At 49.4% G+C, this 25,853-nt stretch overlaps 2 protein-coding genes across 2 annotated transcripts; one reads left to right on the top strand and one right to left on the bottom strand.

The window, feature by feature from the left end:
* Nucleotides 1-449: 449 nt before the first annotated feature.
* SART3 (spliceosome associated factor 3, U4/U6 recycling protein) lies at nucleotides 450-15,412 on the top strand (the record flags this gene model as incomplete). The annotated part of the gene is made up of 19 exons (XM_082293223.1): nucleotides 450-617; nucleotides 1,133-1,259; nucleotides 1,940-2,044; nucleotides 3,043-3,227; nucleotides 4,220-4,325; nucleotides 5,081-5,205; nucleotides 5,641-5,796; nucleotides 6,604-6,742; nucleotides 7,078-7,185; nucleotides 7,583-7,660; nucleotides 7,876-7,934; nucleotides 8,396-8,505; nucleotides 8,727-8,839; nucleotides 9,352-9,428; nucleotides 9,799-9,964; nucleotides 10,702-11,144; nucleotides 11,826-11,978; nucleotides 13,082-13,269; nucleotides 14,149-15,412. The coding sequence occupies 19 exons, from the start codon at nucleotides 450-452 to the stop codon at nucleotides 14,327-14,329; spliced, it is 2,787 nt and encodes a 928-aa protein (XP_082149349.1). The 3' UTR covers nucleotides 14,330-15,412.
* Nucleotides 15,413-16,693: 1,281 nt separating this feature from the next.
* On the bottom strand, nucleotides 16,694-19,851 carry FICD (FIC domain protein adenylyltransferase). The gene is made up of 2 exons (XM_082293229.1): nucleotides 19,536-19,851; nucleotides 16,694-18,162 (listed from the first exon to the last, which is right to left on the bottom strand). Exons 1-2 carry the CDS (start codon nucleotides 19,819-19,821, stop codon nucleotides 17,090-17,092), a joined length of 1,359 nt encoding a protein of 452 aa, XP_082149355.1. The 5' UTR covers nucleotides 19,822-19,851; the 3' UTR covers nucleotides 16,694-17,089.
* Between the last annotated feature and the right edge of the window lie 6,002 nt (nucleotides 19,852-25,853).

The following is a 25,853-nucleotide window of genomic DNA, read 5'->3' as shown; positions in this document are numbered from 1 at the left end:
GGCGCGCGTGCTGGAGGCCGCCTGTGGGAAGGGCCTCGCGCTGTCGCTAAAGCGATCAGTAAATAAATAAACAAACGATGGGCAATCAATCGCGACAGGGTTTTTATGGCGACAGCCGGCGCGTGTGCCGCATGCGGCGCCACTCTCAATATGGCGGGCGAGCGGCGCCGCGCACGCCACGGACCCTCTCGGAGGCCCCCTGATGGCCACACAGCGGGGTGCCCTCGGCGCTGCCTGAGCCACGGACCAGAAGACAAAGGGTCGGACCGCGGCCGCAGTCGGTGCAGCACGGCCCCGCAGCGCGGACGAGCGCGGGGCGGGGCGCGCTGAGGATCCCCGTTCTTCCCGCCCGGTTCGGCCGGCGGCGGGGCGGGGCGGCGGGACGGGCGGCGCCGGGGCAGCCACGGTGGCCGGGGCAGCGCGGCGGCCGGCGAGCGGAGCTGCATAAGATGGCGGCGGCGGGAGCTGAGGCGGCGGCCGAGGAGGAGAAGCGGCTGCCGGAGGGAGATCCCGAGTCGGGCGGGGACTCGGACGATGAGGGCGACTCGGACTCGTCTGGGGACGGCGAGGATGAGGAGAAGGAGAATGAGGCCGAGATCCAGCGGCTGGAGGAGCAGGTGGGCCCGGCGGGGCAGCGGGCGTGGCGGGAACGGAGGATAATCCGTGTCTGCCCCGGTAGTTTGGTGCTGGGAACTGTCAGGACGTGAATTTCCGTGGTCCTTGTGAATTTCTTCCTAGTCGGGATATTCCATGATTTTATGCTGTGAATGTTTGGAGTCTCAGATGAAAATTGACCGGCTTGGGGGTTTTTTTTTGAGAGGGAAATAAGGGGGAAGTCCTAGTAGACAGTTCGTGTTCATTCAGAAATCTGAGCCGGCTGCCCGCTGTTTTTTATTACCTTTAAAGAAATGAAAACACGATTCTTTCTGTGACCAGTGGCGGGACCCGAGGGAACGGCCGGAGCCGTGTCAGGGGTGAGGTTGAATCTGAGGAATCGCGGTGTTGTCTTGGCTCTGTGATCACACGATGAGAGTTGTGTTATTTGTTTCCTGACTCCTTCACGTCCGTCACTCAGCAGTGCTTTTAAAATTGTTTTTTGTTCTTTTTTTCTTTTCTTTTTTTTTTTTTTAAGCTTTCCATCAATGCTTTTGACTACAACTGTCATTTGGATCTGATCAAGCTGCTCCGGCAGGAGGGAGAGCTGGTGAAGCTCCGCAGAGCTCGGCAGAAGATGAGCGAGCTCTTCCCCCTCACTGAAGGTACGGAGCATCCTCTGCTCTCCACAGGTGAAGCCTCACCTGTGCAAGATGCTTCAGTGGTGAAATAACACATTCGGGCCGGTTTTCAGCACCCTCTGTCAGGGAATGTGATCCAGAGCCCAGCCAAAAGTGACATTTCACAGGCAGGCAGCAAAGAAAATTCCCTGTTGGTGGAAGTTGTGGATGGGCCTTGCAGTGGGGGGTTTCTCTTTTTACTCATAACACAGAGGCAATGGAAATACTGCAGAGGCTGCTCTGACAGTGGGATTTTATTCTTGGAAAGGGATGGGGAGGCCCTGGCACAGGTGGCCCAGAGAAGCTGTGGCTGCCTCATCCCTGGAAGTGTCCAAGGTCGGGTTGGATGGGGCTTGGAGCAACCTGGGAGGTGTCCCTGCCCATGGCAGGGGGTGGAATGGGATAAGCTTTAAAGGCCTGAAGAATTCCAACTTCTCCCTTTAGTAAAAAGATGCTTGTTTAGCACCGATTTAAAAGGTCTCCACCCAACTGTTACTTGAAATTAATTAGGAATTGTTGTGGAGGTTAAAATTCCTCTCTTTGCCTCGCTCCCTCTCCTTGGTTTCAAGTCTGTTGCTAAAATCTCTGATAAAAATCTCACAGAGTGGTTGTAACTTTATTATTTCTGCATATTAGTGATGGGTTCTAAATTTTTTTCCTTTCAGAAATTTGGCTGGACTGGTTGAAGGATGAGATAAAAATGGCTTCGGAGATCTCTGAGAGAGAGAAGGTTTATGAGCTGTTTGAAAGGGCTGTCAAAGATTACATCTGTAAGTCATTCAGAAATGCTCTAAAATGGGTTGTGTTACATCCAGATTTGGCTTTTTTCTGTTGTAGGAAAGTCTGTTCTTTCTGTTACAATGCAGAAATTGGGTCAAAATTTCAAATTGAGTTCTAAAATCTGAATGTGAGGCGATACAAGGGAGGGCTGGGGTGTCTGGTCTCTCCATTCCTCAGGAGCTGTAGCTTAAAATTTTGGGGATGAATCACTGAGTGAGTTCTTTGGGAATTGGGGTAAAGAGCTGGAAAAATGAAGCCTGAGGAAGTGGAGGGCTCGGGAATGTGGAGGTAAATCCCCCTCAAAAGCTGGGTACAAAATGTCACATCAGTGACATTACCTGGTGTTGGTGGAGCCTTGGGAAGAAGGGATGGAGGTGAAGAACTGAGGAGGTGTCCTCTGGATCTGCTGGGTTGCATTTTGGGTTTGGAATCACTTCTGGAACCCAGGGCAGCCCTAACATGGGGGTCCCTGACTGGAATTTGGTGTTGATGGGAATGGTGCCAGGCAGCCAACGCTGTTCTCCCACCTCCCATTCACCTTCAGGATTCAGCTGCTTTAGGAGTTGCTGATCAGGGAAGTTCAAGAGTCTGGAAAGAGGAGGAGGAGCTGCTTTAATCTGAGTTATTCCAGAGTGTGACAGCTCTGTGGTCCCAGCTCAGGGAATGGGAATTTGCTGTTAAGGCATCTGGGTGCATCCCTGCTGGGGCTTGTGTGGCAGAGGTTACAGGCAGGGCCAGTCACTGTCAGCAAAACCACAGGAGTGACTCCTTTCAGAAGGAAACTGTGCCTGCTGCTGCTGAACCAACAGCATAAGCACAATTCCCAAATACTTTAACTTTATTGGATAAAAAGAAACATTGCCTTGTGGTTTTTTTTTAATTTATATGCAGCAAATGAGGCATTTGGGAAGCAGAGCTGCTTTTTTTTTTTTTTTTTATTATTATTTTTGAAAAGATCAAATCACCTGTTTCTCCTGACCTTGCTTAGGTCCTGAAATTTGGCTGGAGTATGCCCAGTATTCCATTGGAGGCATTGGTCAGGAAGGAGGCATCGAGAAGGTCCGGTCCATCTTCGAGCGGGCCCTGACGGCCGTGGGGCTGCACGTGACCAAGGGCACGGCCCTGTGGGAAGCATACAGGGAATTTGAGAATGCCATCCTGGAAACAGCACAGGTGAGCCCATTCCCCTGGGCTCCCATCCCCCCCCAAAAAAGCTGTGGTGCAGCTCCTGGAGTCACCTGGAGCTGTCTCTTATGGAAAAGGGCCTGGCATGTCTCACAGTTGTTTCTTTCCAGCCCTCTGCTCTAGGAAAACCATTCTGTGTGTGTTTGGCTGGTAAAGTAATGGGTTTGTGTTTAAATAAAATCCTAAAATCAGCTCCAATCCAGGAGCAAAGTTTGGCTCTGCTGCTGGTTGAAATGCCAAGAGCAGCTTTAAATTGAAACGTTCCATTATTAAACAATGTTCTGTGGCTGTTTCTGCACAGAGTCAATCAAGTTTACGTTTCTAGACTGTTCAGCTTTTAACTCATTCACTATTCCACAGTTTGGGACTTTTGGATGAGGGTGGTTTATCCCTGGAATGTACAGTTTGATGTCTGCAAAAATGACCTTTCCCAGATGGCCAGAATGGGAATATTTCTTTATTTTTGATAATTTGCTACGTAAGAGATGGAAGTTAAAAGATGGCTCTGCTCATGGTGGCAGTGGGAACTGTTTGATCTTTAAAGGTCTTTTTCAACCCTGTTCTATGGAATCCCTAACAAAGGAATAACAGGAGAATGTCCTTTCATTCCCAAACACAATTAAGGCTGGAAGTTTTAGATCCTCTCCCCGCACCCCAGGGATTTACTGAAACCCTCTTTGGCAGCACAGTGGACTTGTGAAATGGCACAGTCACCTGCTGCTTCCTTGTTCTCAGGTGATCAGTTCCCTGTGCTTGTGTCAGCTTTCGGTCAGGAATGCTCTTCCCATTCATCCAGCTTCCAAAGGGGAGTAATTCCCAAGTTTTAGCTTTCCTGGCAGCGACTGAAATGCGAGTTGGCCCTGTGTGCCCTTCAAGGATCATGTATTCACTTGGATCTCAGCTCATAAACAATTCCCTTTTGTGTCCATCAGCTGGGGCTGGAGGGAATGGATTGAATTTCCCTGGTTTTTTGCTTGCAGCCAGCCCCTGGCAGCATTCCATCCCCGGAGCAGCAGCAGGTGCTGTGCAGCCAGCTCGAGAAGATCCACACGCTCTTCCGGCGCCAGCTGGGGATCCCACTGCTGGGTAAGGGCTGGAATGCTGGGAGAGAGGGCATGGAGCAGCTGGGTTACAGTGCTCTGGGCATCAGGATTCTCCTGGCACAGCCACACCGAGTGCAGCTGGAGGTCTTGTGCTCTCTTGGATGAGGCACAGATCCCTCTGGATCAGGAGCGTTCTGAGTTGTTGGAACTTGGGTCACCTGGTTCAGAGTTTGAGGCAGTTTAGTGCAAGTGAGGGGCACAAAATGTGAGTTAAAAATGAGGAATTCAGCTGTGATTGCTGCATGAAAACTTTGGTAGGGAGTATCTGTTGGAATTCTGCCTTCTCTAGTTCCTGCTTTAAGCTCCTTGAGTCCCTTTTCTTGCTCATGGGAGAAAGTTAAGCACAGTTCTTTTGACTTCATTTCCATCTGGAAAGAATTTGGGTTCTCTTTTCTCTAAAGCTTTGGGGGAAATATTTTGCCACTTTGGTTTTCTAATTCCAAATCAGCAGCTTTAATACAACTTGCCCTGAGTTTGTTACAGGACACCGTGTGGGATGAAGTGTCTGAACCCTTTAAGAATGCAGCAGTGTGACATTTAAGGCCAAAGGGGGATAAAAACTTAAATATTTATTATAAATAAATTGTAAATATTATGCACATTTAAAAATTTATTATAAAATAAATTATAAATATTGTATAAATAAAAAGAGGAATTTGTCTCAGAACTAAACATAAGTTAAAATACGAGTTTTTAGTTTCATGAGTGCATTATTGATGGGATTTCATGTTTTAATAGACATGGAGGCTTCTTATGCTGAATATGAGGAGTGGTCAGAAGAGCCCATTCCAGAAACAACAATAAAAAACTACAAAAAAGCTCTACAGCAGCTGGAGAAGTGTAAACCCTACGAGGAGGCACTGGTAATGCTGGCATTTTCACCTTCCTTTAAAGCTAAGAGGGAGTTGCTTTGGAGTGATTCTTTTTTTTTTTTTTTTTTTTTCCAAATTTATTATTTTTCTAGTCCCCAGCTGGGGGATTTTGTCAGCAGTGGGAATTTTGACAATTATATCCTGGGAATACTGGAAATTGTGGAGTGCTTTGAGTGTGCCAAGCCACCCTGAGGTGCACATGAGGACTCTGGGTGTGTTTTCCAGTATGGGGCTAAGGGGAATAAAACCAGGATCTGACTGATTTCAGACCCATTCAGAGGTGTATGAAAATCAACAACTGCTGATACAGGGACAAATTTCTTGTGTGAAATTTTGCACAAGACCTGCTCTGAGGAGCAGCTGAAGTGTTGCAGAGTGTTGCTTTGTTGAAGAGTTTGATGTTGTGTCTCCCTGGTTGTTTTCCAGCTGGGTGCTGAAACCCCAAAGCTGGCAGAATACCAAGCTTACATTGATTTTGAAATGAAAGCAGGTGACCCAGCTCGGATTCAGTTGATCTATGAGAGAGCTTTGGCTGAGAACTGCCTTGTCCCAGATCTCTGGGCACGCTACAACCAGTATTTGGTAAGGAAATAAACCCGTGAATGTTTGCAGATTTATTTTCCTGCCTTTACTTTTGGGTTTTTTTTTTAATCTCAGTTGCTGATAAACAGCCAGTAGGTTCTACCTCAGTCCTGCCCTTTAGTCTGTAAATCCTCCAGAAACTGATTTTCACCTCACCTTTGGTTTCCTCCTGTTTTCAGGGGTGTGTTTATTGCTCAAGTGAGCATTTCTCACTTTTCTCTGCTCCAGCTGTGTTTTCTCTGCAGAATTACAGGGTGTGGGCACTGCAGTGAACCCAGATGTTCAGCCCCTCTTTCCAGGGGGGTTTGTTAGTGCAGTTTGAAGCTGATGCTGAGCTCCAGAGGCAGGACAGAAGGTGGCTGGATTAAGGGATCAGGGTGACTCCCTGCAGGAGCTTATCCAGGCTCAGTTGCTCCGTCATCTCTTTTCTCTTCCCAGCTGGACACAGCAGGTTGCAGGTGGAACAACACCTGCACAAACAGGCTGGGTGTGCTCCCTCTTTGTATCCTTGACATTCTAGGAACAGTTGGGAATTCACTCAGTGCCTTTATTATATTTATTGCTTTGGCAGAAAACACCTCACTGGCCTGATAGTTCTCTCCTGAGCATGTTCTTCCTCCTTGGAAGGTGTTCACTGGGTTTTTAGGAATGTAGAATTTAAAATACCCATCTGAGCTTGTCAAACATAAAATGAAAGTGCTTTTTAGGTGAAAGGCTTTAAGGTGTTGGCTCTTGATAAGCTGGAGTTTGGCTGGAGTGGTCTCTCTGGCTGACAGGAACTTCACTTTCCCTTTGTGACTCTTTCAGGACAGGCAGCTGAAGGTGAAGGAATTGGTTTTATCCGCTCACGACCGCGCTGTCAGGAACTGCCCCTGGACTGTTGGGCTGTGGATTAGGTACCTGCTGGCCATGGAGAGGCACAGGGTGGAGCACAGCATCATTTCTGGTAAGGAAAGAACCAGGAAATACAGCTCAGGGCTGCTCTCTGCACTCCAAACAGCCTGTGACAAATGGGACTGGCAGGATCTGTTCTCACCCTGCTGCAGGTGCTGCAAGGGCAAAGCTGCTTTGGTTGAGCAGCTTCACCCTGAGCAAGCCATGAACAACTTGGAGTGAACATTCCTGAATCCAGCTGCCTTTCAATTCACTTCCTAAACCAATTTACTGTGTAGGGCTTTTTCCTCTCTTCCTAGAAACCAGTGGTATTTGTGTAGGTATTTCTTTGTGCTATCACTGTAACTTGCTAATTTTGACAGTATTTTTTCCCCCTTTTTCTTCCAGAAATATTTGAAAAAGCTCTGAATGCAGGTTTTATTCAGGCAACAGACTATGTAGAGATCTGGCAGGCCTACCTGGATTACCTGAGGAGAAGGGTGGATTTTACACAAGGTCTGCATGATAAATACAGAATAAATATCTAAACTGTTTTCTTTGTACTTCTTGGATATTACTTAAAAAAAAAAAATTAACAGCATTTTCATCTTTCACAAAAACTACTTTCTGGCCAGTTAATGTCTATAAAAATAAGAATTTGCTTGGTTTGCTATTGCAAAAATGTCCTGCCTTATATTTTTGATATCTGATTTTTTAAATTACTCATGTAGCGAGTTTTACTTGTAATAAAGTCATAAATTTAAGCAGTGATAACAACAATAAGAAGTAATAAATGTAATTTCCCCCTGCTACCCAATAAAACCATTGTGCCTGTTAAGGAGAAGGTTTTATTGGGTGGGAAATGAAAACAAAATTATCATTTTAAGGCTGTTCTTTCTTTTTTTTCCTGCAGACTCCAGTAAGGAGCTGGAGGAGCTGCGCTCTGCATTTGCACGAGCTGTGGAGTACTTGAAACAAGAAGTAGAAGAAAGTAAGTGAAATCATCCAAATCATTGTGAAATCATTGTTTTCTCCTCTTCAAAATCATTTTCATAAAACCAGTTCTCCACACAATGTTTGTCTTCGAGAATCTTGAACATTTCAGAAAGCTGCAGATAAAAATTTCATCTCCATGTGGGACCTGGTTAATAAACACATCATTTCCAAGAGACAAGTGCAACAAACAGCCCGTGTTTTTCTTCCTAGGGTTCAGTGAAAGTGGAGATCCATCCTGCACCATCATGCAGAACTGGGCAAGAGTTGAGGTGATGTTTCTCTCTGCTGTATTTAAATTGCTGTACCTGATAAAATGGATGTAAAATAAAATGTCTTAACATTCCTGCCATGGAATGTAGTAATTTCCCTACCCCTTTCCCTTCTTCCCCTGCTCCCCTTCCTTAACATAAAGCAAGTGCTCTGGCTGAGAAGTGATCAGGTACATTCATCAACAACAAAAGGAAAAATTCAGAAACAACTCTCTAGTTTCTTTTATAATGATCAAAATCAAATAAATGTATGTGGGAGCCAGAACCGAGACTAATGGGAGATGTGGGCAGGGAAGGATTATTCAGTAGCAGGATTGTGTCAGGTGTTTATTTTGATCACTCTAAGGCTCAGATGTATCTTGCTGGGTCTGTCTGCAGCATCTGTGGGGTTTTTTTTTTGGTTTGGGGTTAATGATGTTGAACAAGTAATCCTGAAGGATATTTTGCATGCTCTATTCCAGGCCCGCTTGTGTAACAACATGCAGAAAGCCAGGGAGCTCTGGGACAACATCATGACTAAAGGAAATGCCAAATATGCCAACATGTGGCTGGAGTATTACAACCTGGAAAGGTAAGAGCTTGGCTAATTCATTTTTAGTCCTCACCTGTGGTAGAAAACAGTTTAGAACGAGTGTGTTCTGTTTGGGTTTACAAAACATCTTTGAGGTTCTTGGAGCGGCTCTGCTGTGGGTTCCAGAAGTGTTGCAGCAGCTGGGGAAGGAGGGAGAATGTTTGCATGGCTGGAATTCCGTGTGGTTTGGAATTCCCTGAGTGCCCTGTCCCCTCCTGCAGGGCCCATGGGGACACCCAGCATTGCAGGAAGGCCCTGCACCGAGCAGTGCAGTGCACCAGCGACTACCCCGAGCACGTCTGCGAGGTGCTGCTCACCCTGGAGAGGATAGAAGGTACCTGGGCACGGGCAGGGGGTGATTAAGTGACAAAAGGGCACCGAGTGACAGGCAGGAGGTAATTAATTGGCTGACAGAAGGGAACTAAATGACTGGCAGAAGGTAATTAATTGCTGCACCTCTTAGCCAGCCTGGTTAGGCAGAGGTGACACACAGGCTTTTGATCCCGTGTTTTGTGCTCCACTGAAGCCTTCCTTTCTTCTCACTGCTGGCAAATCCACAGACAGCTCTCTTCTTCCTTGCTTTTCTGAAATGACTGGATTTTTCCATGCTTTTTTGGAGTCTTGCATTATAAATGAGAGGTTTCTGCTCTGCTTGGCTCTTGGGGTTTTTTTTTTACCTTGCAGGCCAGTTGTTATAATTAGAATTTTCATGTGTGATGTTTAATATGAACAGCAAGTGCCATGAACTCAGTGACTCTTATTTTTCCAGAATTGTATCTTGGAATTATGAGAAAGCTAAATAAAAGGCTTTTTTATTATTATTATTATTTTAAATTTATCCTTTAGGAACACTGGAAGACTGGGATGCAGCTGTTCAAAAAACAGAGAACAGATTGGCTCGAGTGAATGAACAAAGAGCAAAGGTCAGAACTTTCTGTGAGCTTCCAGAGCATTTTATACACCTAAATTAAGTCCATGCTTCTCCAAATGTCACATATTTAATGTGCCTTCCCCCAGATAAGCCTGAAATGCCTTCAAGCCCTAGAACTATTGATTTTTACTTTAAAACTATGATTAACAACCTCTTGCTGCTTTTTATCTTTCTCCTTTTGCCCCTTGGATGGCCACAAGAGTGATGTGCCCTCCAGGAAAGCTGTGAGAGCAAAGAATTGGGATGTGCTTTAAATGATGTGCTGGGGTTAGGAGAAAACCCTCTGGGTTCAATGCTCTGGAAAATGCTCTGCAATCTGCAGCCAGTGGGGGAAAAAAAGAAATCAATCTTCTGTGTTTTAGGCTGCTGAGAAAGAAGCTGCTCTGGCAAAGCAGGAGGAGGAGAGAGCTGAGCAGAGGAAGCAGGCTCGGGCAGAGAAGAAAGCTTCCAAAAAGGCCAAAAAAACCAGGATTGGGGATAAGCGCAAAGCAGATGAGGATGACGAGGGTGAATGGGGACAAGAAGAAGGTAAAAATAAAATTAAATGAAAATTTCAGACCTCTGGCAACGGGTTTATTGCTTGTCTTGTGGTAGAGGGGGCTGAGGAATTGCCAGCACTGGTGTCTTTGCAGGGCTGCTTTCTCCTGGGAAGTTTGCAGTGTGGGAGTGAAATGCAAACAAGGCTAAATGGTTTTACAGCGACAGAAAAACAGGTTTATAAGAACTTCTAGAGTTTTCTTGGGGTTTCTTATTTTGGAGGGATATTGTGGGGGCTTTTTTTTTCCTCCTTAATTTTCCTTTCAAGTCATTTTTCTGACTCATCCTATGATGCCGAGCCATGTGTATAAATTGGGTTATTCAGGATTGTGGCAGCCTCTTGGAAGGTGGGAACAGAAGACTTTTAATAGGTTGTTGCCCCTGGGAGTTTTGTGAGCTTTTAGATTTATTTATTTTTTTTTAAGAACAACCATTAGACAAAGAAAAAGAACATGAATCAGCAACTGTCAGTTGTGACTGGCTGAAAAAAGGAACAAATATTCCAGTTGCTTTCATCTAAAGCTGTCTTGGTGGAATAATCTGTTGTTATTTGTTCTTTAAAAGCTTGGAGGGAGGTTTTCACTTGGTGTCTTTAAGACCTGTCATTGTATTTGTGGTTCCATGTGCGATTTCCAAGCTCTGCAGCGGGAATGGAGGGCAGAGGAGTTCCAATAGGGAAGGAAATGGGGTCATTTTTTCTAACAAAGCCTTTCAATCCCATCAATCAGAGCTGCCCAGCAAGAGGCACAGGGGAGAGGGTGATGGAGTGCTCCCTGAAGAGGACATGGAAGTGGAGACCGGGCTCTTTGGGAGAAGTGAAAAGCCAGATGGCCCAGCAATCCCAAAGGAAAAGGCATCCACCAGCCGCAAGGACATCCCCAAAGTTTTCCACGACAGCAGCAAGGATAAAGTCACTGTGTTTGTCAGCAACCTCTCCTACACCATGGCAGAGCCCGAAGCCAAGCTGAGGGAGCTCTTTGGGAGCTGTGGGGAGGTTGTGGAGATCCGAGCAGTGTTCAACAACAAGGGCACCTTCCGGGGCTACTGCTACGTGCAGTTCAGGGAGGAGGAGGCTGCTCGGCAGGCCCTGGCCTTGGATCGCACGGCTGTGGAGGGCAGGCCCATGTTTGTGTCTCCATGTGTTGACAAGAACAAGAATCCTGACTTTAAGGTAAAGTTTGGTTGGTTCCTCTTGGACAGTGGGTCTGGGGAGGGGAGTTGGAGTACCTTGTGTCCAGAGTGCTCAAATCCAATCATGTTGTGCTGCTTTAAACTGGTTTTTGGGACTTCTTGGATCTTCTTTTACATTTGGAGATACCAGGATTGACATCATTTACTCAAGATTTGCAGAAATCTGCTGATCTGAGCAGTTTAATGGTGGGACCTGCCCAGGTTCAACCTGTGAAGAGCTCTGTTGGTTGAGTCTCTCCAGCGTTTGTTACCCAACCCCCTGGCTGGGGATGCTGTGTACCAGAGCTCAGTTGTGTAATCAGTGGATTTCTGCATTCTGGAGTTCCTGCACAGAGAAATTCAGTGTTCTCATGGTGACAGCTGAGCAAGAAGACATGATTATAAATACATTATTACAGGAATTGGGCTCTGATCCTCCTGGATCCCTTCCTGCTCAGGATATTCTGTGATTATCAGTTGTGAAGGGTAGGGATGTTTAGCAGCATTTACTTGCAAGTCCTTGATGTATCTTTGTGTTGATATGCAAATATCTTCCAAAACACTACTCAGGGCTTTGAGGCACTTTTGGATCCCACAAACAGGAAGTACTTTTGGGGTATGAGATGAAAATCCTTGGAGTTTCTGGCTGGTTTTTGAACCAACATCCTTTTTGTTGCTCCAGGTGTTCAGGTACAGCACTACCCTGGAGAAACATAAACTCTTTATATCTGGTTTGCCATTTTCCTGCACTAAGGAAGAGCTGGAGGAGGTGTGTAAAGCCCATGGGAATGTGAAGGACATTCGGCTGGTCACCAACAGAGCTGGAAAACCCAAGGTAGGCATCCATAACACACTCCTGGTTTTAAGAAGTCCTTCAAAAAGAAGCTGCTCATGAAGTCTGGAGACAAAAAGTTGGGTTTATCAAGTTGCCAGTGTGGTTTTGCATTAAAACTTGTGGAAAAGCTTGGATTTATAAAGCCCAGTGTGCCTTTGTGCAGACAACCAAGAGGAATTTTTCCAAAATACTTCTTAAATTGCACAAGGAAAATGGGATGGAGGGGGAAATGTTGACAGCACTTTGTGTATAGTAAAAACAGGCACGTCTGTGAAGGATTGGGTTTTAAATAACTGGCTAGATGGGGTTTGCCTGGTGCAAGCAATTCCCATCCTCCTTTCCTCAGTTTCCTGAGGCTTTTGTTCTGAACATCTGCTGCGGGAAGGGGTTTGCCAGTGAGAAATGAGCCCCCCTCTCTGACAGGGCTCGTTATTTCCATCCTGGAATAAATGACTCCTTGTTACATAAGGGATTCTAAACCAGTTGCTGCTCTGCCAAAACTCTACCTGACACCTGGGCTGTGTCTGTGTGGTGGGTCCTATCCACAGGAGACATCCTGGGAATGGTGGACATGGATTTAAATTGAATTTCTTTGTCCTTTGCGCCACTTCAGGTGCAGTTCCTGCTGTGTGCACACCTTGCAACAAGTGCTCTTGGGAACCCCAAGTCTTATTCTGAGCTTAGTTTGAGTTGGGATTGTGTGTAAACCACAAATAAATGTATTTTGGGAAAGTGATGTAAAACCTGATGCCTCTCCTGTGAAACTGGATAATCCAAAAATGCAGCTTAAGGCTTTGAATGTCATTGAAAAGAGGAACAGCAGGGAGAGGTGATGCCCTTCTCTGTGGGAGCCTGCTATGGTGCTTCATTATATTTACTTTAATATAAGTAAAGAAATAAGGTTTTGGGGTGGTTCTTTTTTTTTCCCACCCATTAGGGCATCAGAAGTGAGACAAGAAATAAAGGTGGTGAATAGAAATATTTTTTTTTAGCTAAAGAAACTGGGACTGAGCCATTTTCGTTTCCTTCCTTATGAATTCCTTATCAGCTGTTACAGGAGCACTAAAACCTAACGGAGGACCTTTCTACCCCCTTATTTTTAGGGCCTGGCTTATGTGGAATATGAGAACGAAGCCCAGGCCTCACAGGCTGTGCTGAAGATGGATGGGCTGACAGTGAAGGACCACGTCATCAAGGTGATGATCAGCAACCCCCCGCTCCGGAAGCTTCCGGACAGGCCCGAGCCTGGCAGGGCCTCCCTGCCCCTGGCACCACGGCAGATTTATGGAGCGTGAGTGAGGGAGGGATTGAGGGAAGGAGGGAGGGATACCTGGCACTGCCTGGGAAGGAAATGCTGTGTTTCTTTATATCCTAAACTTCAGGAATCTTATCTGGAATCTGGGGGTTTAGAAAAAGGAAGGAGAGGGATTTTTTATATGGGCAAGGGGGAATGGCTTCGCACTGCCAGAGGGCAGGGTTAGATGGGATATTGGGAAGGAATCCTTCTCTGGGAGGGTGGGGAGGCCCTGGCACAGGTGGCCCAGAGAGGCTGTGGCTGCCCCTGGATCCCTGGAAGCGTCCAAGGCTGGGTTGGATGGGGCTTGGAGCACCCTGGGCTAGTGGAAGGTGTCCCTGCCCGTGGCAGGGGTGGAACTGGATGATCTTCAAGGCTCCTTCCAACCCAAACCACTGTAGGATTCTGTGGATCTGAAAAAACATTTAAAAGGTGCTGAACCATAAAAAAAATGGGTTGTTGGATTGATGAGGAAAAGCAGGTTTTTAACTCTTCATCAACAGAAACAGCTCGGTGGTGAAGGGGGGAGTATCAGGCAATGGCCGTCCCCTTGGATCTGATGGTGGCACCTGATCCCTAATAACCTCCACATCCTCTCCCTCTGGAGAAGCAGCCATTGTTCCTAATGAGCATTAAGGCTGCTCCTTCAACTTTCAGAGTGTTCCTGTATTGGATGAGCCCCTGTGGATAAACAGAGCTTCAATCCTGGGGACTGGGGGCCATTTGTTGTCTGCCAGACAAACAGCTCCATGGAAAGCTTTATCCCAAAACAAATGACAGGAATAATGTTGAAATGAGGATTCCTCATAGCAGACAAATCCTTGTTGTTTCCCAAGCTAAAAGAGTGGGTTTCAATGGGAATTTTTTCCCTTCCAGGCGAGGGAAGGGAAGGACACAGCTCTCCATGATGCCCCGGGCGCTGCAGCGTCAGAGCAACCTTGTGGCCAAGGCTGAGAATGGGATGGTCCAGAACTCACCAGCAACGTCCTCTGACCCCCCTGCAGAGCCTAAAAAAATGTCCAATGCTGATTTTGCCAAGATGCTCCTGAAAAAGTGAGCGAGGAGTCTGCACTCAGCGGGTCTGGTCCAATGTGAAATGCCTTTCTGGAAGCCATGTTGTGTCCTTAAGCTTTGCAAGGAGAGAACACCCGTCCCAATCCCGTGTAAATACTGGACTGCTGCATTCCTCGGGATCAGTGGAGGATGGCACAAATCCAGGTGGTTTTGGTTTTGTTTTGTTTTTTTTCCTCTAAGAGCAAAGAGTTACACTTTTGTTCTGGTGAAATGGCGTTATGCGATTCCTCATATTGAGGGTAACGAGGGGGGAAACATTTCCTGCACAGCTTAGATGCCACATGGAGTTTTTTGGAGTACTTTCCAACTATTTTCTCTTTCATTAACGAATGAGATGCAATGGGAGGACCTCAGCAAGCTCCACTGGTCAGCTCAGATTGGGATTGCAGACATTCTCTCTGCCAACAGCCCCATTCTCCACCCAAACCCACGCACGCAGGGACTGTCATCTCCTTCCATGCAGAATCCTACAGCAGATGCTCCAACTTCACCACAATGGCCTCTTTTAGTATTGGGAGAGTTTCTATACATATGTGTGTATATGTAGATACACAGATATACATATATATGTATCCAGTTCCTGTTCTGTTCCAGTTGAGCTGTTTTTTATATGGTGTATTTGTAAAGGACATTGAGATGATTATTTTTAAGTGGCAGGAGCTGATCCTTAGGTGGTAATTTTTGTTTCCCATGAAACTGGATGTGCTGTTGCTGAGGACCAGGTTTTTGGTTGTTTTTGGTTGTTTTTCCTAGCTAGCTCATGTCTTTTTGCAGGTGGTTTCTGTACGGTTTTTGTACAACTGTGAAGTGCAAGCTGACGTTTCTTGGTTTATTAAACTCAAGTTCTCAAAGGTTTTCTATAAATACCGTTGCTTTTGTTTAAATGTGGGTGTTGGAACTGCACCTCTCCTCTGGCAGCTGGTGGGTGATAGTGATGTACCTCACCTCTCAGGTGTGCTCAGTGTCCCTCAGGCCTTGAAGCAGCACATTCCATCTGCTCTGAATATCCTGAAATCACTTCAGTCATCACCTCAGACTCTCAAACAGTGGTGTGATCTTGGATAGAAACATTCCTGCTTGTCAACTACCCTGGAAGTCACCACCCAGAGGGGTGGATGTGAGGGGGGACCCCAGTGCTGAGTTCACTTGTACCACACAAACACTGCTGCAAATAAACACTATTTTCTGTGCTGATTTCACTGGGCTTTACTTTGAAACGATGAGTCTGCTCATGATGTCACGTGGCTGAGGGAACCAGGATCTGTCTCATGGCCTTTCCTCCTCCACAACCACTTAGTTCACTGCAGCCAAGTGTTGTGAATACAGCCTCTTCCAAACCAAGACTTTCATATTAAAATAGTTTATTAATCTGTTACTAAAATAACATTTCCCCCCGCCCCCAGAGCTCTAAAGTGCATTATTTATACTCAGGTTGCACTACAAAAATAACATGCTTTGTAAGGACAGGACACCTTTGCTCTTGTACTGTCTGCTTTCCCTGGCAGCAACACTCAGTGCAGAGGATTCCCAGTCTCATCCTGCTTCCTGCTTCTCTAAAACATGTCCTAACTCCCTGTTCTCAGGTAAGAGAGTGTTAAAAAGGAAGAAAACTAAGCCTGGGACAGCTTTTGTCAAGGGGTTAAATGCTCTAAACTGGGATTTTAAATGGAAGTTGGGTCAGCTTGGAGGTGGTGGGATCAATGCTGCTGTTGCACAGCTGGCAGGTTTGGGGTGGGGAGATCTGTGGGTCCTTTTCCCTTAAAAACCAAGGAAAAAGTGATTCTTTGAACTGCTCAGCAGCTCCAGGCACTGCACTGCCCCTGCAGCACACAGAGGCCTTGAGTGATTCTTGACACATTTATCAGAGTAATGACATGACCAGTGATTAATTGTGGAAGTTCCCATACGTAGACTAAAGAAACTGAAGGTTTTGGCAAACTTCCTGTACACATTCTTCCCAAACTGCCACAACTGGCATCTCCTGGCTCTGCCTGATGACCTTTTCTGCCCACAGTTCTGCAGACAAGCTCCTTCCAGCCCCTCCACTGAAATGCCTAAGGACAGTTGTGCTTTCCCAGGGCTCCTGTTGGCGGAGGTGTTTTCTGAGTCCTTCTCTGAGTAAGTCAGAGCTTTTCTCCTCTTGTTCCACTCCTATGACCTGTAATCCCAAGAGAAATACTTCCCACTTCGAGTACAAAACTCACCCCCAGGAAAGGCAGCTGAAAGTAAACATGCAAAGTGCCACGGAAACAGAAATGGGAGGGGAGAGATGCCTTTGGGCTGGAGTTCAGCCTCCTTCCTGCTCAGTACGCGTGTGCCTGACACCAAAGTGTCTGATGGACACAGCTGGGACAGTGCTGCTCCTTCGTGGAACAGGTAACACAAAACCAACTCAGTTCAGCCTTCACTGAGGTCAGACAGTAGAGTTGACTGCCTGGGTGAAGGGTTGTGATTGAAGCAGCTCCTCAAAGCTTAATTTTAAGGAGAAATTCAATTTTAGTTCATCTTTCTGAGCCCTCTGGCACCTCTCCCCACCTCCTTCCAGTGCACAGCCACCATCACCAGTTCCGTTTGGCATTGTTTATATAAATAAATTATATTAATTTAATCAAATGTAAGACACTTTAAATAAACAAAACGCTCAACTGCCACCTCCTGTCCAGTCATTTCCCAGCAGCAACACTGAGTGGCTTGGAGTTCTGCTCTCCCATGGCTTCACCAGCTCCTGAGTGCCCCAAAACCCTCAAGTCTTGACGGGGATGGTTTGTTTGCAGCCGGCGGTGCCTCCCGCCTCGGGCAGGCCCACGGAGTACTCGGTGGTGGCGATGAGCAGCATGTCCAGCGTGGTCTCGGTGCACTTGGCGATGAAGCGGATGAAGGGCCGCACGTCGCCCTCGTTGGCCACCTCCAGCACGTGGTAATACTCGGCCCGCTGCTCCTTGCGGATGGTGATGGGCGGATACCCCGCCTGCATCAGGATCAGGTTCATCAGCAGCCGCGAGGTGCGGCCGTTGCCGTCCACGAAGGGGTGGATGTAAACCAGCTTGTAGTGCGCCAGCGCCGCGAACTCCACGGGGTGCAGGCTCATGGCGTCCTCCGAGTTCATCCACTGCACGAACTCCTCCATCTGCTTCTCCACGTCCTGCGGGTGCGGCGGGATGTGGTGGCCCACGAAGACCTGCGTGGTGCGGAAGCGCCCGGCCTCTACGGGGTCGGCGTAGCCCAGCACGCGCCGGTGGATGTCCAGGATGTCCCTGCTGGTGACGGAGCCGATGCGCGACACCAGCGTGGTGTTGACGAACTTGAGGGCCGCGTGCATCCCGATCACCTCGTTCTGCTCCGCCAGGCTCTTCCCGGGAACGGCGTACCTGGTCTCGATGATGTGCCGGATCTCGGAGAGCGTCAGCGTGTTCCCCTCGATGGCCACCGTGTGGTAGATGTGGTGGTAGTAGGATTCCTCCATCACCCGGCGCAGGGCGGAATTCCCCTTGGGAATGGCCATCACCTTCTTGACCTTGCTGTCGATGATGCTGAAATACCTCTGGTCGATCTCCTCCACCAAAGGCAGCGTCCGGCCCCGGTTGCTCAGAGCTTTCTCGTTGTGGGGAGAGATGGTCAGAGCTTTGGAGTACAGATAGTCGGCCTGGAGGATGTCTTTTTCCTCCTCGGAAAAGATCCCAAACTCGTTCAGGGCATCCACATAATCCGGGTCCATTTTGAGGGCGTACAGGAAGAGTTTGTGGGCCTTCTCCCGCTTCCCTTGGCGCTTCATCTCCAGGGCTTGATTCAGAGCTGCTCTGGCTTCCAACTTCACCTCTGGAATGAAATGATAACAGATAAAGGGCGGTGAGTTTTACTGAAAACCTCTGGACATCTGGATTCCATGATCCTTGTGCCTCCCTTCCAACTCAGGGTATTCTATGGCTGTCCCTGTTCACTGCTACAAAAATTAACCAAAACCAGTCTTTAAGAACTGGAACAGAATTCGTGTTCCAGCCTTTTCCAGGTTACAATCCCACAGGTTTAGGCCATGTTTCCAGGCCGAGTAGGAGGCAGCAGAGCCATGCCTGGCAGGAAGTGTGGGGAGGCAGGACCTGTGGGCAGCAGGCTCAGGGTGGCCACAGGTGGCCACCAAACTGCTTTGTGTGGGAGGAAACAGTGCCTCAAACACGTTCTCTTGGCATTCTTTTAGGGGAAATTATACTGTTAACGTTGTTACATTGGCTGCCAACAGCACTCCTGTTTTCCCACTGAACTATCTAATGTTTTCCCAGCAGTAAGAGCTTTAATGGAAACAAAGATAACAGTGCTGGAATCATAATAATTCCTTTAAGTGTTTTCCAAATTAACATCCTGGCTGATACAGGCCACGACCACAGCCTGACTGACATTGCCTGAAAGGCTGTTCTGTGCCAGCCAGGATTTCGGGATTAATGCTGTGTATTCCAGATTTCTGTGCATTAAACATCTCTCTGTGTTCCAGTTACCTCCACAGAACTTACTAGTACTGAAAACATGAGGAAAACCTTTGGAGAGATGGAGCAATGCCAGCACAGGGCCCTGGAATGCAGTCAAGGAGCTGGTGAGGGCCTGCCTGATCTCAGGGGCATTTACAGGCAGTGTTAATTGCAGTTAATTGCAGTTCGTTACCATCAGGGCACAGCATCACTCCCATCAGAGGTACAGGACATGGTTGGGAAGGGGGTGAAGATCTCTGGATTGGGGTTGGAAGTGCCCTCTGGAAATCACCCACTCCAACCCCCCCTCAAGGCAGGGTCACCTGGCACAGGAAGGTGTCCAGGTGGGTTTGGGATGTCTCCATAGAGGGAGATTCCATGACTCCCTGGGCAGCTGTCCCAGTGCTCTGCCATCCTCATGGAAAGAGGTTTTTCCTCATGTTGAGGTGGAACTTTTTGTGTTTCAGTTTATTGCTCCTTGTCACTGGGCACCACTGAACAGAGCCTGGCACCATCCTCTGACACCCCTTGGAGATGTTTGTATGGATTGCTGAGATTCCCTCCAGCCTTCCCTTCTCCAGACTGACCAGGCCCAGCTCCCCCAGTCTCTCCTCATCACAGAGATGCTCCAGACCCCAAATCATCTCTGTGGCCTCTGCCGGACCCTCTCCACCATCTCCTTGTCTTCCTTGATCTTAGGAACTCGGCTGTGCCGACCCAGGACCCTCTCACCTGGGGAGGCTTTTCCTTTCAGCACCAGCAGCTCCAGCCCCTTGGAGGTCACGCTCAGCTCCGTGCTCTGTCCCGAGAACCTGGTGATTCCCGAGGAGCCCAGCTTACTCTTCAGGAAGGAGAGGCCCTTGAGCACAGCGTGGCACTGGTTGTCCACGGCAGCCAGCGGCAGCAGCAGCATCACCAGGGAGCTCAGGAGCAGCACGAGCACGGCTGCCCACCGGACACGGACCCACAGGGACACCCATTGGAGCTCGGGATCCGTCGCCATCGCCACGAGATTCATCCTGCTTCCAGCACGGACACCTGGAGCATCTCCTTTCCCACCGCTCCCACCTGGGAACACACCCAGCTTTAGCCAGCGCTGTGTCATGGGGTAAGAGTGGCTTTGAGTTTGGTGTTTGTCACAGCTATTGGGGGCTGTCCCGGGCATCCTTTGCCTGCCACCTCCAAGCACCGTATGGGATCTGCTGTGCATTACTGTGACAGCAGCAGCAGGAGGAGCCATGGATGCTCATGCAGGGTGGGCACCAGGCTCTGCCAGCCGGCTCCGCGGGGATTCAAGGAGCTTCCCATCCCCTCCCCACCTTCCTCCAGGCTTCTAACCCACCCCCCTCCAAGCCCGACGTTCCTGCACCACTCTGGAATCCCTCCCCATCCTCCGCTTCTCCTTCAGCCACCGCTCCCTCCTCGAGCCTGAACCTCGGCCAGAATTCGCCCCCCCCCCCCAGCACTCCGGGTCCCCTCAGCTCCCCTCTGCCCGGTACCCCCGGTGCTCCCCAGGCCTTCCCCCGGATCCCCTCTGCCCAAGACCTCCGGTTTTGTCCTGGCCGCCGGTCGGCGTTCCCCGGGTGTCCCCCCGGGTGTCCCCTCGGTGTCCCCCCCATGTCCCCTCGGGTCCCCCCGGGGTCCCCCCTCACCTTTGCCACCTCCCGGCGCCGCCCGCTGCCGGCTCCCGCGGCCCCGCCCCCGTAGCCCCGCCCACGCGCCCTGCCATTGGCTGATTCGCCCCCCAGCTCGTCTCCCATTGGCTGTCGCGGCGGACGCGTCTCTCGCGCTCCTCCCACCGCTTCCTACACCGGCTTCCGGGTAACGCCGCGCCCCGGGCGCGGGAGAGGCTCGTGGAGGGTGAGCATTGGTCAGAGTGCACGTCAATCATGCGGAGTGCAGCCAATGAGAAGGAAGGGTGGGGAGAGGGCGGGAGCGGTTGCCATATAAGGACTTGGCGTGCTGTTGCTAGGCGACGGGAGCGCGGTAGGCCCCGCTTGGGGCTCACGGAGGGTTTAATTCCATGGCCATTTCCATGGAAAATCACCTCTTTCTGCTGATACAGAGTTCCCGTCGCCTATCCCTGGCCCTTCTGGAAAAGTACTCTTTATTTTTGGCCTTAAGTAGCAGCGTACCTTGGTGTTTCACGCCTGTGCCTCTCCCTTCGCTGGAGACGAGGATTAGGAGGAGATGGGACAAAAGCTGAGGGAAAATAGGATGCTTTAAGAAATTCCAGGTAACGCCCTCTGATTTCAGCATCTAGCAAGGTGATAAGGTGGTTTTCTACCATATGCTTACACAGCAGATCATCACCAGCAGGGAAAAATAACCTGGTTTGTCAAAAATAAATTTAGGTAATTTAAACTGCATTTCAGAGGAGACTGAGGGGACACCTCCACAGACGTGCCCATGCCCAGCATCCCGATCCACGTCAGCATCAAGCTGCCCCCACTCCATCCTGCTTCCTCTGCAAATGGCGTTTCCCAGAGACAATCCCCCTTTTTGGGCTTGTTTTCAGCAGGAAAAGCAGGATCCACTCTCTCAGAGCTGGTGTTCCCTCAGATGTTCATTGATTTCACTGTGATTGGCAGAAGCAGCTGGATGAGCTCGGATCAGCCATCATCCCTAAATCAGCCTGACAGGGATCAGCTCTGGGATCTCTCTAGCCCACGGAGCCCCAGGCCACCCCTGCAGCTCCAAACTGCCGTGTCCTCCAGCCAGCTGGAGCTGCCTGAGCCTGGTAATGCCTGCAGAGAACTTTGGGGGATAATCAGCACTGGAAGGACAAGCAAATCCCTCCTCACTCCAAGAGGAAGCTTCAACAGAAACGTGTGTTTCCCTCAGTGCCAGGGATCTGGCTCCTAAACCTAAATACGGGATAATTACGGAGCAGGGATGAGTTTTCCTTTTAAAAATTCGAAACACACTTCAGATCTGTCCCTGAATTAAACCTGATCCAGCAGACTGGGACAACAGGGATGGCCAGGAATTCCTGGTGTCTCATCCCAGCTTTGATGCCTCTTGGTGCCCTTGGAATGGTCCAAGCTGAGGCAGAAGCCGACGATGCCACATCATCCCTCGGGACCCTGCGGATCCTTGGCATTCCCACAGCTCTTCCTCAGCATGGATCCGGGCCAGCTCGAGGATTTCCATGCATGGCTCTGTCAGGCATAGCAGGGACATCCCAAAGGTGGGAAGAGGAAGAGCTGGGGAATGCTGGAGCTGCAGCCTGGGTACGTCAAGAACTCCCAGCCCTGCTGGGTCATCCTGGGACTTCTTGATGTAGCTGGACACGGCTGTGCCAAAAGGATCCCGTCTGGATCGTATGGGGAATTCGCATTTGGAGCAGCGTTCCAGAGGGATGCTGGAAGCTTTGTCGTGAAGCTGGGGTTTATTCCTGTCTATCCGATGGATTTGGGAGCGGCAGTGTCCCCGCAGCCGGCAGATGGCACTGACTCATCTCGCTGCTCCATGGAAACACCCCAGCCTGCTGCATTCCCTCTCCAGGACCTTCCCACCTTCTGCCTTTGGAGGCACTGATCCTGAAAAACATATTTGGAGGTTGAGTAAGGCCCTGGCTTCCTTCTGGAACTGTTTGTGCTGGGATAAAATCCGCCTGTCTGTGCGCTCAGAGGTTCCTGGGATCCGGTGTGACAGCAGCCCGAGGCACGGCGCTGGTGCCTCCCGAAGCTTGCACAGCTCCGTGGCTGTGAGGCTGATCCTTGGGATCATCTTCCCTGGCATGAATTTGGAAGATGGGATCTGGCAGATACATCAGTGCTGCTTCTTTCAGGCCAGGTTGGATTCTTGGAATCAGGAATATGTCCCTGCCCATGGCAGGGAACCAGATGATCTGTGAGGGCCCTTCCCACCCAAACCATTCTTTGATTCCGTGATGTTTCCCAGGCGCCAGAGGAGCAGAGGGATCAGGGCAGACACCTCTCCTGCCACAGCCACACGCAGGGGGGACACCTTCATGTGACACAGCCTTGAAGAGCTACAATTCCACCCATTTCCCGTCTCCAGGGCTCCAATGTAGGACGAGGAGGGCTAAAACGGGCAGGAGGGTGGGAGTGCTGTGGGAGCAGATTACAAAAGGAGCTATTTTTCCTTTAAGCTTCTCAGCTCGCCCCCTGCTTAGGCCCTGACAGCTGTCACAGCTCAGCAGGTGTCCCGGGGAGATTTGGGAGGGCACGGAAGCAGCCTGGCACACTCGGGGCTGTGGCACTGATTGCAGATTCCCAGTGCCACCGGCGATGGGGACAGCGGTGGCCCCAAGCTTTTCTATGCTCAGAGATCCTCTGCTGGTCTTGGATGGCCTCGAGCTCTTCCCTGCTTGGATTTCACTTTAAACCCTGCCTGTTTCGGTGTGGGAATCACTGGATCCTCCTGTATTTTTTTCCTTGGTGGAATTCCCAGGAAATTCCTCGCGGGCAGCAGTCCCTGTCCTGGGGGACCAGGATGTCCTGTGGGATGTCCTGGGTGCAGGAGAGGCCGTCTGGGAGTGGTCTGGGGACAGTCCTGTGCCGTGGAGGGACATTTTGCCTTAAAGGTGGCAGGAGAGGGGACGATGCTTGGTCACCATGGCAACGGCAGTGCAGGGATGCTGGGGATGCAGCTGTGTCCTGGCAGAGGTGCTGGGGAGCTGCTGGAGGTCTCATGTCCTGATTCCGGGCTGAATTCCAACATTTCAGGCAGTGTGGGCTGCCTGGGAGGGACTCTGCAGGATTTGAAAACGGGAATATTCCTGAAACTCAAGAGTTATTTAAGTTCCTAAATCTCAGGAGGAGAACCAGGAGCTCTGGAGGCCTCAATAACCACCTGCCACTCAAGTTTTGCTTCTCCATGGATCTGAGTTTCCAAGGGCTCCCAGAGCCTGGGATATGCAAATGACTCCTGATACGTGCTGATTGTGATAAATGGGAACCAGAGCAGGTGGATGATCCTTCAGGAATCACAGAGCCCCTCTGGCCTTGGAATTCTGCACCACTCCTCAACACCTACATGTGGGAACAAGGAGTTGGAAGAAATGGATTTGCAAATGGAAGAAATGGATTTGCCAACCTGTGCTGTTCAGCAGAGCTCAGAGAGCCCTCTTGGAAATAAGGAGGCAGAGCCTGAGTCATTCCCAGCTTCCCAGGGTGCTCTGTTAATTTTCCTGCGTGCTGCTGGATAAAATGGATCTTCTGAAATTCCTTTAAATTAAAGCCCAGGCTCCCCTCTCCCCCTGCCAGCAGGGAGCAGCCCCTGTCTGTGGAACTCCGTCCTTATCAGGTGCCTCCAGCGCTCTTCAAAAACTCGGAGTTGGGAAACATTTCCCTTTGTAAGGCTGGATTGAATTCCTTTGGAGTTGGAATGTTAAATCTCCCCAGCTGGGCTTTGTGGCTTTCGACAGGAAGAGGCTGAGCTGGAACAGAAGCTGGGTGTGAATCTCCCTGGGCACTGAGAGGGGGCAGGTGCCAGGCTCCCTGTCCCTTCCCAAAAGGAATGCCAGTGGCAGCTCCCTGCTTGCGCTTGGCAGCTGAACAGGAGCAGTGGGAATTTGGAAATAAGCCCAGCAAGTGGGGGGAAAACCCCAGGATCTAAAGCAAGCAAGAGAAATCTCATTTTCTCCTGGAATTTCAGAGGCCTGAGCAGCAAACAAACAATGATTTCCCTGTGCCTTTGCTGGGTAGATCCATAATTCCCGAGTGGCAGGGGAGCAGTGCTCCAAACACGAGCTGCTGCCTACTGGATAACTGGGATAATGATCCACTAGCATGGAAAAATCAGGAGAGACCTGCAGGGGCTCCAGAGGTGCCTCCATCCCACTCCTGGGAGCCTTGGAAATGCAGGGCTGAGGTCTGGCAAGGCAGGAAGGAGCAATGCTGGGAAGTGAGGAATGGAAGGAGAAGCAATTCCATGTTGTCTTTCCTTGGTGTGCAATCTGTTGGGATACAGGAACTGGAATTCTGGCTGGGGTTTGTACAAAGAGGAATCAAAAGGAATTGGTGTTTCTTTCCAGCATATCTTGGATTTCTCCTGAATCCCATGGCATAGGAATTCAAATCCTGCTCTGCTGTGGGGAAGGAAGATTCCCTTTCCTTCACCTCTGGCAGGCATTTTACGAATTGGAGATAAACCAAGTGATTCCAGGAGGCTGCTGGGGTGGGAAGAGGCTCAGGGCTGTGCTCAGACCTCCCAAAGAATGGCTCCAGCTCCCTGCCTTCAGCAGCCTGTAACAATTTTAATTTCCATGGAAAACCAGCCCAAGCATTCCCAGCTCAGCTGGCATTTTTCTGGTGTTCCAGTGATGTTCAAATCAATCCTCTGTCTAATTACCTTGTAAATATTATTCCAGGGTTTTTTTGGGGTTTTTTTCCCCTCTTTTTAGGTATGTTAAGCTGTGGAAGGAGAAATGCATCGGGAAAACCATGGGGAAAAAGCATCTTCTTCCCTCTGTCCCACTTCCAGCACAACCTGCTGCTGAAATGGGATAAAAACACAGCTCTGGAAGTGCCACTTCTTGTGGGGAGGAGAGAGAGACCCTTGGAGCTGTCGAAGTTGAGGTTTCTCTGAGGGACTGGAGCATGAAATATGTTGGGAATCACAGCAGAGGGTGGGAATGCGCCCCGGAGTCAGCAGGGAGGCTGTGGATGCACAGGGCAGGAATAGGAGATGCAGCAGCCTTGGGAAAGTGTTTGAGGGTCACATTCCAGCAGGAACTAGCATCAGCTGAGTTCCCTGTTCCTGGCATTCCTGGAGAATGGATCAGGAGCCAGAGCCAGAGCTCAAACCATCGGTGTCCTCCTGGAAAAGGCACCCAAGTAGGGGCAGCTTCAACAGTGACGTGATTTTTTTGGGCCAGGCGTTTGTGGAAAATCCATCAGGAATTTGCCTTTCACCGTGATCCTTTGTTGCAGCTTTGGGGTCTGAGCCGTGCCCTCTCTCCAGGACCTGCCTGGGTGGGATAAGATCCAGGGAAAGCTGGAAACTTGGCAGACTCCTGTGGTAGAAAGTGAGCCTGGGGTTGCTTTTTAAAGGCTGAGAGTAAACACATCCCAGGAACTG

Source organism: Coloeus monedula (genome assembly GCF_965178545.1).
Source record: "Coloeus monedula genome assembly, chromosome: 18".
NCBI classification, from domain to species: Eukaryota; Metazoa; Chordata; class Aves; order Passeriformes; family Corvidae; genus Coloeus; species Coloeus monedula.
Note: the sequence above shows the minus strand (reverse complement) of the source record. Positions and strands in the feature narration are given on the sequence as shown.